The 16447-nt window shown below is 41.4% G+C and overlaps 1 protein-coding gene across 1 annotated transcript in view; it reads right to left on the bottom strand.

Moving 5' to 3' along the window:
- LRRC1 (leucine rich repeat containing 1) overlaps nt 1-16447 on the bottom strand; it is a 127531-nt gene that overhangs the window by 41912 nt on the left and 69172 nt on the right. The window contains exons 3-4 of the mRNA XM_036869705.1: nt 11663-11741; nt 8741-8830 (exon numbers count right to left, since the gene is read on the bottom strand). Of these exons, the coding sequence (XP_036725600.1) occupies nt 8741-8830; nt 11663-11741 (169 nt within the window). The remainder of the gene's footprint in view (nt 1-8740; nt 8831-11662; nt 11742-16447) is intronic.

Below are 16447 nucleotides of genomic sequence, written 5' to 3'. Positions count from 1 at the left end.
TAGTTGCGGCGAGAGGGGGCTACTCTTTGTTGTGGTGCACGGGCTTCTCATGTTGCAGAGCAAGGGCTCTAGGCCCGCAGGCTTCAGTAGTTGTGGCACACGGGCTTAGTTGCTCCGTGGCATGCGGGACTCTTCCCGGACCAGGGCTCGAACCCATGTCCCCTGCATTGGCAGGCGGATTCTTAATCAATGCGCCACCGGGGAAGTCCCCGTGCACACATTTTTTATAGACGTATGTTTTCTTTTTTTTAATATAAATTTATTTATTTATTTTTGGCTGCACTGGGTCTTTGTTGCTGCACTCGGGCTTTCTCTAGTTGCGTCAAGCGGGGGCTACTCTTTGTTGCGGTGCGTGGGCTTCTCAATGCGGTAGCTTCTCTTGTTGTGGAGCACGAGCTCTAGGCGTGCGGGTTTCAGTACTTGTGGCTCATGGGCTCCAGTCGTTGTGGCACGCAGGCTCAGTAGTTGTGGCGCACGGGCTTAGCTGTTCCGTGGCATGTGGGATCTTCCTGGACCAGGGCTCAAACCCGTGTCCCCTGCATGGGCAGGCAGATTCTTAACCACTGCACCACCAGGGAAGTCCCTAGACATATGTTTTCAATTCTCTTGGGTAAACATAACAAGGAGTGGAACTGCTGGGTCATATAGTAACTATGTTGACCTTTTTGAGGAAGGACCTGCTCCCTCAAATGAGGGGCTGCATCTTTTTTATTGAAGTATAGTTGATTTACAATGTTGTATTCATTTCAGGTGTAGAGCAAAATGATTCAGTTATATATATATACATTTTTTTCAGATTCTTTTCCATTATAGGTTATTACAAGATATTGAATATAGTTCCCTGGGCTATACAGTAGGTCCTTGTTGTTTATCTATTTTATATATAGTAGTGTGTATCTGTTAATCCCAATCCCCTAATTTATCCCTCGCCACCTTTCCCCTTTGGTAACCATAAGTTTGTTTTCTATGCCTGCAAGAGTGTTTGTTTTGTAAATAAGTTCATTCGTATTATTTTTTAGATTCCACATATAAGTGATATCATATGATATTTGTCTTTCCCTGTCTGACTTACTTCACTTTGATAATCTCTAGGTCCATCCATGTTGCTATAAATGGCATTATTTCATTCTTTTTTACGGCTGAGTAATATCCCATTGTATATATATATACCCCATCTTCTTTATCCATTTATCTGTCAATGGACACTTAGGTTACTTCCATGTCTTGGCTATTGTATTAAATAGTGCTGCTATGAACACTGGGGTGCATGTATCTTTTCAAATTAAGAGTTTTCTCCAGATTCATACCCAGGAGTGGGACTGCTGGATCATACAGTAACCCTTTTTTTGTTTTTTAAGGAGCCTCCATACTGTTTTCCATAGTGGCTCCACCAATTTACATTCCCAAGGCTGCATCGTTTTAAATTCCCACCAATAATGTATGAGGGTTTCAATATTTCCACCAACATTCATTCATCTTTTTGATGACAGTCATCTAATGGGTGTGAAGTGGTATATCATTGTGGTTTTGATTTGCATCTATCTGATGACTAATGATGTTGAGCATCTTAACATGTGCTTATTGGCCATCTGTATATCTTCTTTGGACAAATTATTCAAATTATTTGCCTCTTTTTAATTGGGTTATTTGTCTTTTTAGTGTTGAGTGGTAAGAGTTCTTTATGTATTCTAGATATATGATTTGCAAATATTTTCTCTCACTTGTAAGTTGTCTTTTCACTTTGTTGATAGTATCCTTCGATGCACGAAAGTCTTTGATTTTGATGAAATCCAATTTACCCATGTTTTCTTTTGTTGTTCAGACTTTTCATGTCATATCTAAGAAACCACTGACTAATCCAATGTCACAAAGATTTACCCCTATGTTTTCCTATCAAAGTTTTAACTCTTACATTTAGGTCTCTGCTCTATTTAGAGTTAATTTTTGTATGTGGTGTGAGGTAGGGGAATGACTTCATTCTTTTGCACGTGGATGGATATTTAGTTGTCCCAAGAACATGTGTTGAAAAGACTATTTGTCCTCATTGAATTGTTTTGGCACTCTTGTCAAAATTGGTTAACCATAAATGCAAGGGTTTATTTCTGAATTTCCAATTCTATTCCATTGATCTGTATGTCTATTCTTATGCCAGTACCACATAGTCTTGATTGCTGTAGCTTTGCAGTTAAGTTTTGAAATCTGGAAGCATGACTCCTCCAACTTCGCTCTTCTTCTTTAAGACTGCTTTGGCTATCCTGAGTCTCTCATATTTCCGTATGAATTTTAGGATCAACTCATCAATTCCTACAGAAAAGCCAGCTAGAATTTTCATGGGGATTGAGTTGATCTGTAGATCAATTTGGGGAGTACTGTTATCTTAACAATATTAAGTCTTCTAATCCATAAACACAGGATGTCTTCCCATTTATTTAGGTCATTTTTAACTTCTTTGAACAATGTTTTGTAGTTTGCAGTGCACATGTCTTACATTTCTTCTGTTAAATTTATTCCTAAGTATTCTATTCATTTTGGTGCTTTATAAGTGGAATTGTTTTCTTAATTTCATTCTGGATTGTTCAATGCTATTATATAGAAATACAACTGATTTTTGTATATTCATCTTGTATCCTATAACCTTGCTGAATTCATTTATTAGCTCTAATAGTTTCCTGTGGATTCCTTAGGATTCTCTATATACAAGATCATGTCTGTCTGCAGGCTACCTCTTTTGATAAGCAAAAAAATGCAGTTTGTGATTTACTTGAGTAGAAATTGATACAACTGGTCTCAAGAAAAATATTTTCACTATCAACAAGCTCTTTTGAGAGAAAAATTCATTCACACTTCATACCAACGTTTGAAAACTCTTTAAAGTAAAATTATCCTTTTGGGCTTGACCAGTAGAATCTTCCAGGTGTGTTTAGCGATAGTAAAAAGTCATTGGCACTTGGCACTGTTTTCAAGGGCCTATCTGAAAAATCCATTCTATTCGGACAGTTTTCTTAAAGCCCATCCCGGACTTGGAACTCTACTCTCAAAGGTCCTATGAAGGTCTCCCTCCTCCTCCACCGCTGCCCTTCTGTGCTAAGTGGCACCTTCGATGATAAAGTCCTTTATTTAACTTTACCCCAACTTTTTCTAAGAGGGATTTAAAGAGGTCTTTAAAAAGTGCAAATATGCAAAAAGTTTCATAAATGAGGGCCGGGGAAGGGAGGAGGAAATTAGTGTGCTCAGTGGGGCACCTGCAGCAAAGGAAATGCAGCTTCTTGCAGGGAGAAATCAAGTTCAAACCCCCCACTCTACCACCCACCAGCGACACACACACACACACACACACACACACACGGGCAGATTACTTACCCCATTTTACAGACAAAGCTAATGAAGCTAGGGATGGTTCATGCTAACCTGTGAGTAGGGTGTTGTAACAGGACAGGTGTGCCCATCAGAGCACCACCCCGCCCCCCCCCCCACTGTGCATGCTACGCAGCACCTCTGCCCCCAGGTCTCCGGGTCCCTTCATCCCATGGAAACTAACACAGCTGCTCCCGCTGATCGTGGGAACCAGCTCTGAGCTTTCTGGCAACAAAAGCAGAAAGGGAAATGTGATAAATGTCAGAACTGTTATTAAAAGGAAGACGCTTACAGTTCTCCCGGTGAGGCATTTTTCCCCCTAAAAATAAATATTTTAAAAATCTCTCCCTAGTGGCTCCTTATATGGGGGAAATTAAGCAATATTGATGGATAATAATTATTCTTCAGTAGAAGATTTCAGGGCAATGGAAGCAGGTTCTTTTCATAGTTGTTTCTTTATGTCAACCTTTTATAGAAACTATATAGCATTTAGCCCAAAAAGTGACTGTGGAGGAACAGGCTAACGAGGTCCCAGCACAAAGCTTCTAGAACCTAACTGGATCATCTATGATGTCAGCTTGGAAACCAGCAGCATGCAGGAGGTAACACTGTGCACCTCGTCCCACGAACTTGTTCAGTGTGTCAGAGCCACGGCAGGGTCAGTAGAGACACAAAGAGGGTCTAAGACCCAGAGCCCCATGGCTACAGGAGACAAGGCGGCCTGGGTGCACACGCTAACAGACACACACACACACACACACACACACACACAATCAAACACTGAACTAGCCTTCTGTGTGCAGACAAAGCACTCAAGGGCTGATTGTGTGCGCGATGGGGGGGGGAGGGGAGGGGCGGTCAGGGAATCTGAGTCTGGGATCTATTTCACCTCTTCCAATCACTGGAGAAGGTTTCATGAAAGAGGCAGAATTTCAACCATTAGGTGGGGGAAAACCTCAGCCAGTTTGGAAAGAGAGGAGGCAGGTAAAGATCTTTGAAGTTCACTTTCATAAAAGGCTTTGAAGCTCTCTGCTTGGTTTGAGCAGAGCTCAGCGGGATCTATAACCCAGGGGAAACTCCCCGGTGCATGCTGCTATAATAATCAAGTACCACCAAGCATCTGAAACAGGGGTCTCCAAACTTCGAGTGAAACACACATACAGCAGACTTTTTAAATGAAAATATTATATGTAACACCAATACAAAAAAAAAAAAAAAACTTTAAAGCTAATAGCAGAGCTGCGCTAGTGCAAATAGGGACCAGCAGAGACCACCCACCAGGGCACTGGTCCACACTCTCCACAACTCCCGGCAGAGACTTCCCGGGAACACCTGGGGGCCCAACAAGGCAGAGTTTGAGAACCACTGGTCTCTGGCTTAAGGGACTCCCCAAAAGTCTGCTCTAGAGTGGTGGTCCCCACACGTTTAAGAGTAAACCTTCATAATCCTTCTATTTATTTTAAAAATATATATAGATGCACTATGCGCCATTATATTGTACACATTATAAAATATATAAAAACAAAAAATTTTAAGTAGAAGATAAAACAAAAGAAAAAATATTTTTAAATATTTTACTAAAGATACAAAAATCTTTCTGGCTCTCATTAGTGAAAGCAATGAGACTGAAAATACTGTATTATGTAGTAAATCTTTTGTTTTACATTTGGGAACAAAACTGATTCTAAATGATTTGTTTTGATACTTGTTTAATGGCTGTAACAGGTGAAAAAGACACCTCACAAAGTTACACTGATCCAAGAGCTGTGTCATCAGCTGCACTTATTAAATCACCCTATGACAAATTTTTTAAAATTTCTTCTGATTATGGAAAGGTCTTTGCTGAAATTCAGCTGATAAATTCCCATCTTCCCCAACATCAAACACTTGCTCATAAAGACTAATAAGAACGTGTACTTTTCTATCTTTAACAAAGGGGTTTTAAAACACCCATCGAAGGTGAGTTTGTTTCCCGCTCTTTGTTAGGTATCACCTTTCCTCTGAAGGACCAAGTAATGTACTCACGGGCCATCACAGAAAAGAGTCAGCAAATTTGAGACACTTTTATTCTAGTGAAAGAAAAATGTGTGCTTTTGCACGAAGTAGCCCGTATAACTCTCTGTGGTTCAGAAGATTTTCCTGATCATTTCTCATCTCGCCACAAGTATTATGAAGATTCTACTACTTGAGAGACTTGCTTTATCGAGGTAACTGCACTGATGGTTACCTGGCGCGTAGCCACGCCCTGTAGGACATGAACCACCTGGGCGATGCTGGCTGCTGCTCGTCCCCAACAGCTGATGCTGCAGACTCCCAAGCACCCAAACAGTGCACTCAGCAATTCCGACGGCGGCAAGCTACTGTGCAATGAGGCAAACTCACGGGAGCCCCGCAGAACGTCCTGCATTAGGGAGACACACAGCCAAACGCCACCACGTGAAATGGCAGCTCAGGAGGCTCCGCTCCAATACTGGACAGCTCTGCACGCCTGTCGAGGACAGTGCATCTCTGCAAAGCGGTGACGAACGCCGAGGACGTGGAAAAGGAAATGCCGTGGTATTTTGAGAAGCTGAGCAGGTGCCCATCGGGTACCCACCTCCCACAGCACAGACTTGGGGATGTTTAAGAATGAAATACAAATATTCAGTCTTTCAGTGTATACTGTTACTTTTTCGAACAGCTGCTAGGTTGTTAGGACAAAAATGCTTATCGAGTTGTTTGGACCTGACTACTTAAAAAATGGACTGTTAGGTGTCGCTAGGGGAATGAGGAGAAAGTCGCTGAGCCCCTCAGGGCCGCGGGGAGGCGGCTGCCCGACGGTGATGGGGGTGGAGTGGGGGAAAAGCAGGCCTGGGGCCAGGAGAGCCGGACTCCAGCTCCAACTCTGCCATCAACGCCCGAACGCTCTTCAAACTGCCGTCAGCAAATCACACGGGACGGGACAGGGTGCCCTCAGCTCCGAGGCCCTGCAAGGCTGCCTGTCCTAAAGGCTGTGCTCTCTCCTCCAGGCGGGACACGCCCACCCGATCCTGGAGAAACCCACAGCTCTCCCAGTTAAGGCCACGTGCCGTGCCAGGTGCCGAATCGTCAACTGAGGCTCAAAAGGCCAACGCTGAGGTGGCTGTCCCATCTGACCAAACAGCCAGGGTTAATTTATGCCCAAACCTCCACTTCAGAATCCACAGAGACAACAGTGAGTATCCGTCATGCAAGTGGCCATTCGATGTCATTTTTGTATTTTTTGTAATACCCGATCTTTGTGCCTTGTTTACAATACCATACTGTCTCTGAGAAGTATTCTGGTTACTAAATATTTGGTTAAATGCTCCAGAGCAACCATGTGGGAATCTTCGGGAAACTGAAGAGTCCCTCCCAAGAGGAAAGTTGGTAAGTGTCAAATAACGATTTGTTTAAAGAACATTATGCTTATGCAAACAGGAGATCTCCTGGACAGTCACCGACTCAGCCGTTTCAAGTGCCTTTTCAGCACCGTCCAGGGCACCAGAGGGGTCCAGTCTTCCCCAGGGAGGATTCTGCTCTCCGTTTCTTTCTACTAAGTGAGAACAGACACATAAACCCTAAGTCCAACAGGAAGAAACCATGGAGTCTCTTCCTACGGTAACAAAACCAGGAATAGGAAACTTCCCGTTTCCCATTAATTTTCCCCAGCTGACCTAATAAAAATCAGTTGATTCACTCATCTGCCCAATATTCTTACTTTCTGGGTGATTATTCTCCACAGGGTTCAAGTTCAAAGTGGCATTTTATTTTGGAAACAAGCGGTATATATGAGGCTGTAATAAGAGCACAAGCTGATTAAATCTAAACTTGGAACAAAACAAAAAACTGCCCTTATTACTGATCAAAAAAGCAGATACACAAGAAATGCTGAACGTTGACAAAAACAAGCATAGATATTAACAGAAAAGTGGCATAAAGACTATTGTAAATTATCCTGAAAGGATTGTTAAGTAACATTTTCCATAAAAACAATGCAGTAGGGAGTGAGAGGGAACCCTGGTTTAATAAGAACATATTTTCTCTCAAAGCATGAAACCTGTTTAAAAAGACATGAATGAGGGGATGGAAGGGGCAGCCATCAGGCCAGTAGGAGGCCGGGGAGAGTGGAGGAGGGTCTCAAGGGAATTAGATCCCAGAGACCCCTAGGGGCAGGAGGAGGGCGGCAGTACTATTTCAGTGGCTATTATATTAATTAGAAATATATGAAACTTGACACAGCAAGAGTGCAGTGCATGAAATCCATGGCAAAACACTGTTAATTTCCTCCACAACCGGTACCATGAACTCAGGGACCCTCTTGTCTCTGTCCCCTCCCGAGAGCTAAGGGACGCAGTTCTTAATCAGCACGTGTGCTGGCCCAGTGTCCAAGCATCAGCGTGAACCTCAGAGGAACACAGACCTGCAGGCGGAAACAGGGCAGCCAGCCGTCTTCCTCCTGCAAGGAGGGGACGCAGGGGGCTTCAGACGTCTGGCAAGAGAACCTTTGCAGAACAGACCCAGATACATTGCAGTTCCCCAAAAGGCGAGCTTCTGTTTTATCTTAGAACTTAGGCAGGACGGGTAAGGCCGAGGGAAATCCTTTATGACAGCAGCACACACCGGTCCACCAGTGTCGGCTGGCCACAGTGGGCTTTTAAGTGGTCAAGCATGAGCCACCAGGCTGCTTTAAGCCAATGTCTGTCCTGAAGGGATGGAGAAGACGAGAAGACCTACTAAGATAATTCCATCAATCAGTTCATCTGTGGGAATGTGCAAAAGAACACTGATTCACCAGCATAGAGTTTCTCCACAGGATTTTATTTCTTGCCATGGCCATCCTCCCCGACCTCCGAGCCAGCATCGTGGACACGTGCCCGTCCCATCCCACCCCTCTCTCCAGCCCACCCCCCCACACACACACATACACACCACGCCTGCTCTCCAGACACACCACCCTAACTCCCTGTTCCCAGGTCCACGGCACACAAACGCTGTCAGACAGAGCTGCTGTTTAGGCACATGCCCTATGTTTTCAATGAAATTACTAGGAGTAGTCGTTTCTAACAGTATTTAATAACCACCTATATGACACATGCTACTTCGCTTCAATTAACTACTCTGGAATCCATCGGTTTAGAGAAAACTTCAAAACAAATTAGGTTTTTCACTAGTAACAAGCAGCAGCATCCTTTTTAACCATTAAAATTTAGGGGCAACTGGATGCACAAACGCAGAGGCTGGCTATGATCTTTCTTGAGGGAGATATTGAAGACTGGCTAAACGGCTTTCTGAGTAGAAAAACAAGATCTGTAAAAGCGAAGGAAGTGGAGTTGATGATATAAACGCTCTTTCACCCTGTATACGCAAACTTCACATAAAAACTTACTTGCCAATATTTTCAGGCAGAGACTGCAGTGAGATGTCATTTACAGAAAGACATGTCAAATTCTGCAATTCGGGAAAGCTTTCTGGCAATCTAAAACAAAAAAAAATGTTGTTATAGTTGAAAAAGAGAACTGCATATATGGTGTATACTAACATAAATATAAAGATTTCTTCTGTATGCTGACTGAAATAACCTCCTAAAATTACATTATATATGGCACATTTGTCTTGTCTTTCTATTTATAAGGAAAAAAAGTAAGGACTTGGTCTACCTAGCAGTACAGGGGTATGATAAATACTTGTTGACAGGGCGATCCAGAAATAATCAGAGAGGAAAGATATTCAAGCTGTAAGAATAAAGGAGAAACAATGTTGTGAGCCTACTGAGTGTATGGCTATGAAAGAAAATGATAAATAGTTCCTGCAGCTGAAAGTGCCTAAGAGTGAAAATACTTTATTAACAGAAAATAGAAATTTTAGTCCACAATATTATAATAAAACACAAGACAGTTGCTTGATTTTTTTTTTTTCCTGTAGCTTATAATACCCAGAGCAAAGCTACGGATTACTTACAATTGATCAGCTGACAGCCAATTGCTACTTTCTTAATATTTTTCTTTTGATTTGATTTAATATGCCAATCATGTGAGATGATTATATGTTTCACAATGTTCTACACAAAGAGAAATTCTGTATACTTCCCTTAGACTACTGAAGAGGGAGGATTCAAAATAAAAGTATTATTTAAATACCTGCAAAGAAAGTTTACTTTCAATATTTCTATGGTTACTAGTATTTGGAGAGGAAAAAACACAAACTGAAAGCAAAAACAAATCTCATTGCATCTAAAATGCTGAAGGTCCTTATACATAAATCTGCTAAGATGGAGAAAAGAACACATAACATATTTTTGCAGGGGGTGGTGAGGACTTCTTGCCTTAGTGATAGTCTCTAGATTAGAATCTTTCATTTCTTTCCTCTTTCTAGGTTCCTTTTTTAAAAAACAATTCCTATGCTGTTTGACATCTAATACAGGTAATTCCAAACTTCAAAACCAAATCCAGGCCCCGAAAGACGAGAGTATTAACTAGGATTTTCATAATCGATGAAATACATTCTCAGGAATGGTTTTTACGAAGTTGCAACCTCTTCCATAGTGTAATAGAGCTAAGAGTTTTTAAATTTATATTTCAAAAGATGCAACTTAACTGTTCTGAGTTTTTACCAGAAACTATATATAATTTTAAAACTAGCTAAAATGATCGTAAATATAAGGAAATTGTATCTTTAAATGGCTGATTTGCTTTTTTCACTGGCTCTTAACATTAAGAGCCAAACTAGTGATGTGACCTGATGAGGAAGGCCAGACTTAAGGTCGGGAGAGAGGAAAGCTAGTCTGAGTTGCTGCTCAGAGGCTGCATGATCTTGAAAGGTCATTTCACCTCTTGGAGCCTCAGTTTCTTCAGCCAAAAAATCACTAGGCCACGCTGAATAATTTTTAAGGTCCCTTCAACTCACAGACATCGTCTGAATTCTTAAAAGAGCACACCTGCCAGATTAAAACGGCTTTCCTTTAAGAAACCTGCCAAAAACGAGTCCAGGGTGAAAGCTGAGTAAGGCCTCATACGATGCAGTGTGTTCTGGTCGAGAGAGTTTTGAAATGATGATAAAGTCACATATCAGCAGACATTAGGGGGAAAACACTAAAGAAGTAGACAAGGGGATTAAGCAACTGAAGAGTTAACAAAAAATCTCCAGAGCAGCATAATATTTCCCAGCTGCCCAACCCTACGAGCTGCCTTAAGCACAAATAGCTCAGCTCAGTTCAACAAACACTGAGGGCTCACTCCATTCCAGAAAGTACAGTAGGGCTGCAGATAGAACCGTAAATGACAGAGGAATACATCTCGTTGGGGGGCCTTGGTCAAAGTGACCATTTACGTGTAGGTTTCGAGTGTTATGAGAAAAGTACGCAGAGAGCATTACGGGGCCCAGAGGAGGGGCCGCGGGGAGTCATCAGGAAAGGCCCCCTGAAGAAATGTGATGCTCAGGCTGCATCTTAAAGGAGAGCGAAAGGGTTGGCACAGTCAAAACAGAGGGGGAGTGAAATCAGAGACCTGGAGCCCTTTATTACAGAGGACACAACATCAGACAAGGCAATTGAGGGCCATGCAGGTGGAAAGGCCGGCCAAGGTCAGACAGAGGGCGGGGGGAAGGCTGCACAGCACACCAGGAGCTCCCACTTGATCTTACAGGGATGGGGAGCTACAGAAAGGTTTGAGAAAGAGGGACAACCGTATGGATGATGGTTAAGAAAGAGGACGAGATGTGACAACGGTGGTGAGTTAGAAAGCTATCAGGCTAGAGCTTACTAGAGTACTATTTTTCATAAAAATAAACATTACTAGTAACATAATAACTAAAATTCAAAAGACAAAAACCAGAATTGTTTTGAAGACATACTTATACTTCTTAAAAATAAGCAGATACGGGAAAAACAAAACGAAATAGGGCATTCCCCAGCACTCCATACCCAAGAAGATCCAAGCAATTTTGAGACAGATGAGATGAATCCCAAATTTTAGCTCAATCTCAATTTTTCTAGACACTTTAAAAAAAAAAAAAAAGGAATAGAAAGGAAAGGAAGAGTACTTTCCTTTCTTCGAGGTTGCTTAAACAGTCTTGAGAAATTTTATAAATGGGCCCACCTGGCCCAGAGAGACATCTAGAATGGACTCTGGAGGGCTGTCCCTGCATTGCTGTTTGGGCATCAACTCGGTTACCCTGGCAACACAGGCGCCTGGAATCCACTGGTCAGTGGGCTCATGACTGAGCCAGGAGCCACAGGAGGGGCTCCCGACGTCCCCGTGTTCAAAAAGGGTACCCTTAGTACTATGGACAGAAAAGCAAGCAGAAAGGTTACCTAGTCAGTGGGTTTCCGCTGAAGTCAGCGATCTGTAGTGCTTTACAGAATGAGATGCTCTCTGGAATTTCAGGAATATCTGCAGAAGGAAAGAAAATGTCTATCACTGACCACCACTGTTAACAGTTTTCATCATCCTCAAGATGGAGCACAGTCGCAAGGGAATATCTACAAAGTACTAACTCTGCTCAAACATGGCATGGATTCCTAAAGTACTTTTCTACATCTATTTTACATTTGCTTTCCTAATATAAGATATATTCTAAACAGAAGCACGTTCAAGAAAAACACAAAAAACAACCACCCCACCAAGTCCCATCACCTCATCAAAAGTCACTGAGGGCGTTCGGTTGTAATTCCCTTTAGGCTTTATTTCCCCTATGTTTTCATATGGTTATATCAGTACAAAGTATTCTAAAGTATGCATTTTAAAATTATGGAATTTCTTCTGATTATAAGCATAATTTGGAAAATACAGAAAACTCCAGTGAAGAATAAAAAACCACCTACATTCCCATCACCCAGAGAAAATATTTTATTCTGATGTATGTTTTTAATTGTCAGACACACATACAGAGTGTGTGTATAAAAAGATCATATTTCAAAATACTAGATTCATGCTTTACTTTATGTTATTTTGCAAACTTTTTCCCCTGTCATTATTTTTCCAAATAGTTTCCCATTCTTAGTGGCAGAAAAGCCCACTGCACACATTTTCATACTTCATGTAACCAATCCCCAGTTGTTGGACATTTAGGTTGTTTCCAAGTTCCTAACGTTATAATTACATTTATGTCCATTTCTGGTTATTTCCTTAGGCTAAGCTCCCAGAGCGTAATCACTGTGTCAAAGGCACTAACACCTCTGCAGCACTTGACAAATACTGCTAAGTTGCCTTCGAGGGGGCAAGGTACACCTTTATACTTCCCCCACCCGATTCAACATCTTTCCCTTCTTCCTTTCTCTCTCTTACATTTGAAAAACTGCCCATGTTATTGGTAAAACAGTCTGGCAACATTTTCTTTTATATTCCTTTGATTACTAATGAGGCTGAATATTTTTCCCCATGTTTACCTGCCACTAAACATTGCGATTCTTGAAATGACCAAAAATGCTATTTTAAATTCCTCCTTCTCTTGGTTTAAACCCTGAGGTTACAGCTTTCAGGGCTGGAAAAGGTTAGTTCATAGCATTTAATTTCAAGAATACATTTATTTTGGACATACTAATGTTAAGAAGGACTAAAATAGAAAAGGCTCTCTTGATCCCATTCCGTTTCTTCCACCAGCTCGACAAAGGCAAGCAGAGCCAAAACATACCTAATATTTCTAAATTGGGGGTGAAAAGGAGACAGGAGAAATAAAGGGAAAAATGGATGCCCTGCTCCAACACCACAAAGTAATCAGAAGCTACATAAAAGCTCTAAGTACAAATTTAAAAGCTGCAAATATTTAAATTTGTGGTAACATTTGCCTCACACAATTCTCTGCCTTGCATGGTCATATAAGGTAGTGAAGAATACATACTATTCATGATCCTAGTTTCATAAATATGATAGTAGTATATATATATATATACACGCACACACACACACACATACATACATATATACACACAATACATACATATGTACACGTACGTGTGCGTGTATGTGTACATACATGTGTGTGTGCATACGTACACATACACACATATATACACACACACTATATATATATATATGTATATATATATATGGCTTATCCACATTAAGAATAAACAAACTAGTGAATATAACAAAAAAGAGGTGGACTCACAGATATAGAGAACAAGCTAGTGGTCACCAGTTGGGTGGGGGGCAGTATAGAGGGAGGGGAGCAGGAGGTACAAACTATTAGGTATAAAATAAGCTACAAGGATATATTGTACAACACAGGGAATATAGCCAATATTTTATAATAACTATAAGTGGAGCATAAGCTTTAAAAACTGTGAATAACTATATTTGTACACCTATAACTTATACAGTATTGTACATCAACTAGACTTCAATTTTAAAAAAAAGGAAAAGACCAAAAAAAAAAAGAAGGAACGAACAAAGGTACATCCATCCATCATTACAGGACCAGCACAGCTATCCAGGGTGTGAGGCCTGCCCAGGTAAAAGGTGCTGGTCAGCCCTGCCCTCCTGACTGTCCCTCCTCGGCCACCACTTCAGGTCCTAGTGAGCGGTTTTTATAAGGCTGAAAAAAGAGGTGCAAGGGCTGCACCCGTCACCTCACAAGTGCTAGGGAAGATCAAGCTGACACCCACACACACACTGTACAGCAGCTTTCTGCTTGATCTGAGGAAAAGATCAAGGAAACAGAGAAAGAGGAAAGGCACGTCAATTTGGTAGAAGTCTTTAATATTTCTCAGAGCATCAGAAACATCCCTGAAGCTCAGGAAGATGGGCCTACCAAGGAACACATGAACTCTGGTCGGGGCTGGTCTGGAGTCAGGGTATCTGAGGGTAACAACAGCAACTGCCAGAGAACACAGCTGGACCCAGTCCAGACAGAGCTGCCTTGTAGGAAGACATTCCATCCCTAGGCAAACCTGCTTGTACACAAGATCAGCAACCAGAACATAGGTCTCAACTCCAAAGACCATTTCTTTCTACCATATGCATGTTGCTAATTTAACTGAAAAGAAGGTATTTGCCTGTAAAAATAAGAGCTTTAGACAAGGAAGGCAACAGTGTGGCTAGAACAGTCCTGCTTACTGGTTTGCTTTAAATTACTAAAAATATCAGAGCAGAAAACTAAGGAAGGGAACGTCTGTTCCTTCTTAAATACTTAGCTATAATATCACACCCTCAGGGACACCTCCTTTGGGCCCCAAGATTCGGCTGGATCCCCCTGCTCTCAGGTTCCTGAAATCTGTTACAGTTTTAATTAAATAATTGTTTGGTGATGGTCAATCTCCCTTATTAAACTCTAGGCTCACTGGGAAGAAAGACCATGTGGGCCTTGTCTGTTGCTGTTTCCCCAAAGCTGACATAGTACAGTCGGCCTACAGGTTCCACATCTGGGAATTCAACCAACTGTGGATCAAAATATTAAAAAAATATTCCAGAAAGGTCCAAAGAAAGCAAAACTTCAATTTGCCTCATCGGGCAGCTATTTACATAGTATTTAAACTGTATTTACAACTATTTACATTGTAATAGGTATTATAAGTAATCCAGAGATGATTTAAAGTATATGGGAAGATACGCAAAGTTATATGCAAATACTATGCCATTTTATATAAGGGATTTGAGCATCCTCGGATTCTGGTATTTTGTCCTCCACAGAGGCCGAGGGGTGACTGTACTAAGCTTAAACAGTCCATGGGTACCGAATGAATAAATGAGAAACTCACATTGCTAAATCTCTGCAAAGACAGTTGCTCTCTAATCTGAGTCATGAAATATCCCCTGTAGGGTGGGTATTATCTCTGTTTTACTAGTGAGAAAACTGCTTGGTCCCAGATCTCTTACAAGAGATAGTATAAAGCCTGCAGGTTATTCCCAGCTGAAATCCCCTTTAACTGTCTTCCAAGTGTTTTGCTCTGGACAAATGTGAGGTTTAAGACTAAACATATGAAAAACTATAGACAAAAGCCACTTCTCAATGAGGCCAAGGCTGACCACCGACCTTTTCCGCATTTATGAGGTCTGCACCCTCGGATAAACTATATAACCTACCTGTGCCTAATTTCCTTATCTGTAAAATGGGTCATCAACAGATATTTTCAAATAATGCCAGTATATCATACCTTAAGTGCTGCAGAAGTTCAGAGAAGGGAGAAAATGAAACAAAGAAGGACACAACGCTTTGAACCAAATAAATAAGAGTAGAGGAGCAGCATAGGCAGGAATGTGACACTGGATGCAAAGTGGGGAGAGGGTAGGCCCTGGGCACAGTTTGCCTGAACTTCAGGATATCAGTTTGGGGGTATCTGGAGAGAAGGCCAGAGAGATCTCTTGACAGAAGGTTACCAATGCCAGGCTGAGCTGTTTACAATTAATTTGCCAGACAAGGAGTTTCCTCTTCTCTGAAAGAGGGATAATCACAACTCCAGCTTAGGGTTGCACAAGAATAAAGGAGAGTCACACAAATAAAAGCACATAGTACACTCTACGGGACCTCTTTTTTATACTGGGTGGGGGATCAGTAGAGAGGACCACTATTTTCCATTCAAAGCCAAATAATTTTTTGATTGAAATATAACTGACTTACAATGTTGTATTAATTACTGCTGTACAGCAAAGTGATTCAGCTATACATATATATATATATTCTTTTTTTATATTCTTTTCCATTATGGTTTATCACAGGATATTGAATATAGTTCCCTGTGCTCTACAGTAGGACCTTGTTGTTTATCCATCCTATGTATAAAAGCTTACATCTGCTAACCCCAGCCTCCCATTCCATCCCTCCCCCAACCCCCTGCCCCTTGGCAACCACCAGTCTGTTCTCTATGTCTGTGATTCTGTTTCTGTTTCATAGATATGTTCATTTGTGTCATATTTTAGATTCCACGTATAAGTGATATCATATGATATTTGTCTTTCTCTGTCTGACTTACTGCACCCTAGTATGATAATCTCTAGGTCCATCCATGTTGCTGCAAATGAAGGCCGAATAATTTGAAGAACAGTGGCGTTATTAATAGAGATGAGAGGCCTGAGAGGGCTTTTGCTTCTATCTGAGAAGGAATAAAACCCTGAATGAACATCTATTTACATACAAATATTAGATATAACTCATGAAGTTT

Source organism: Balaenoptera musculus, chromosome 11 (assembly GCF_009873245.2).
Source record: "Balaenoptera musculus isolate JJ_BM4_2016_0621 chromosome 11, mBalMus1.pri.v3, whole genome shotgun sequence".
NCBI classification, from domain to species: domain Eukaryota; kingdom Metazoa; phylum Chordata; class Mammalia; order Artiodactyla; family Balaenopteridae; genus Balaenoptera; species Balaenoptera musculus.
This window is presented reverse-complemented; position numbering and strand designations above follow the sequence as displayed.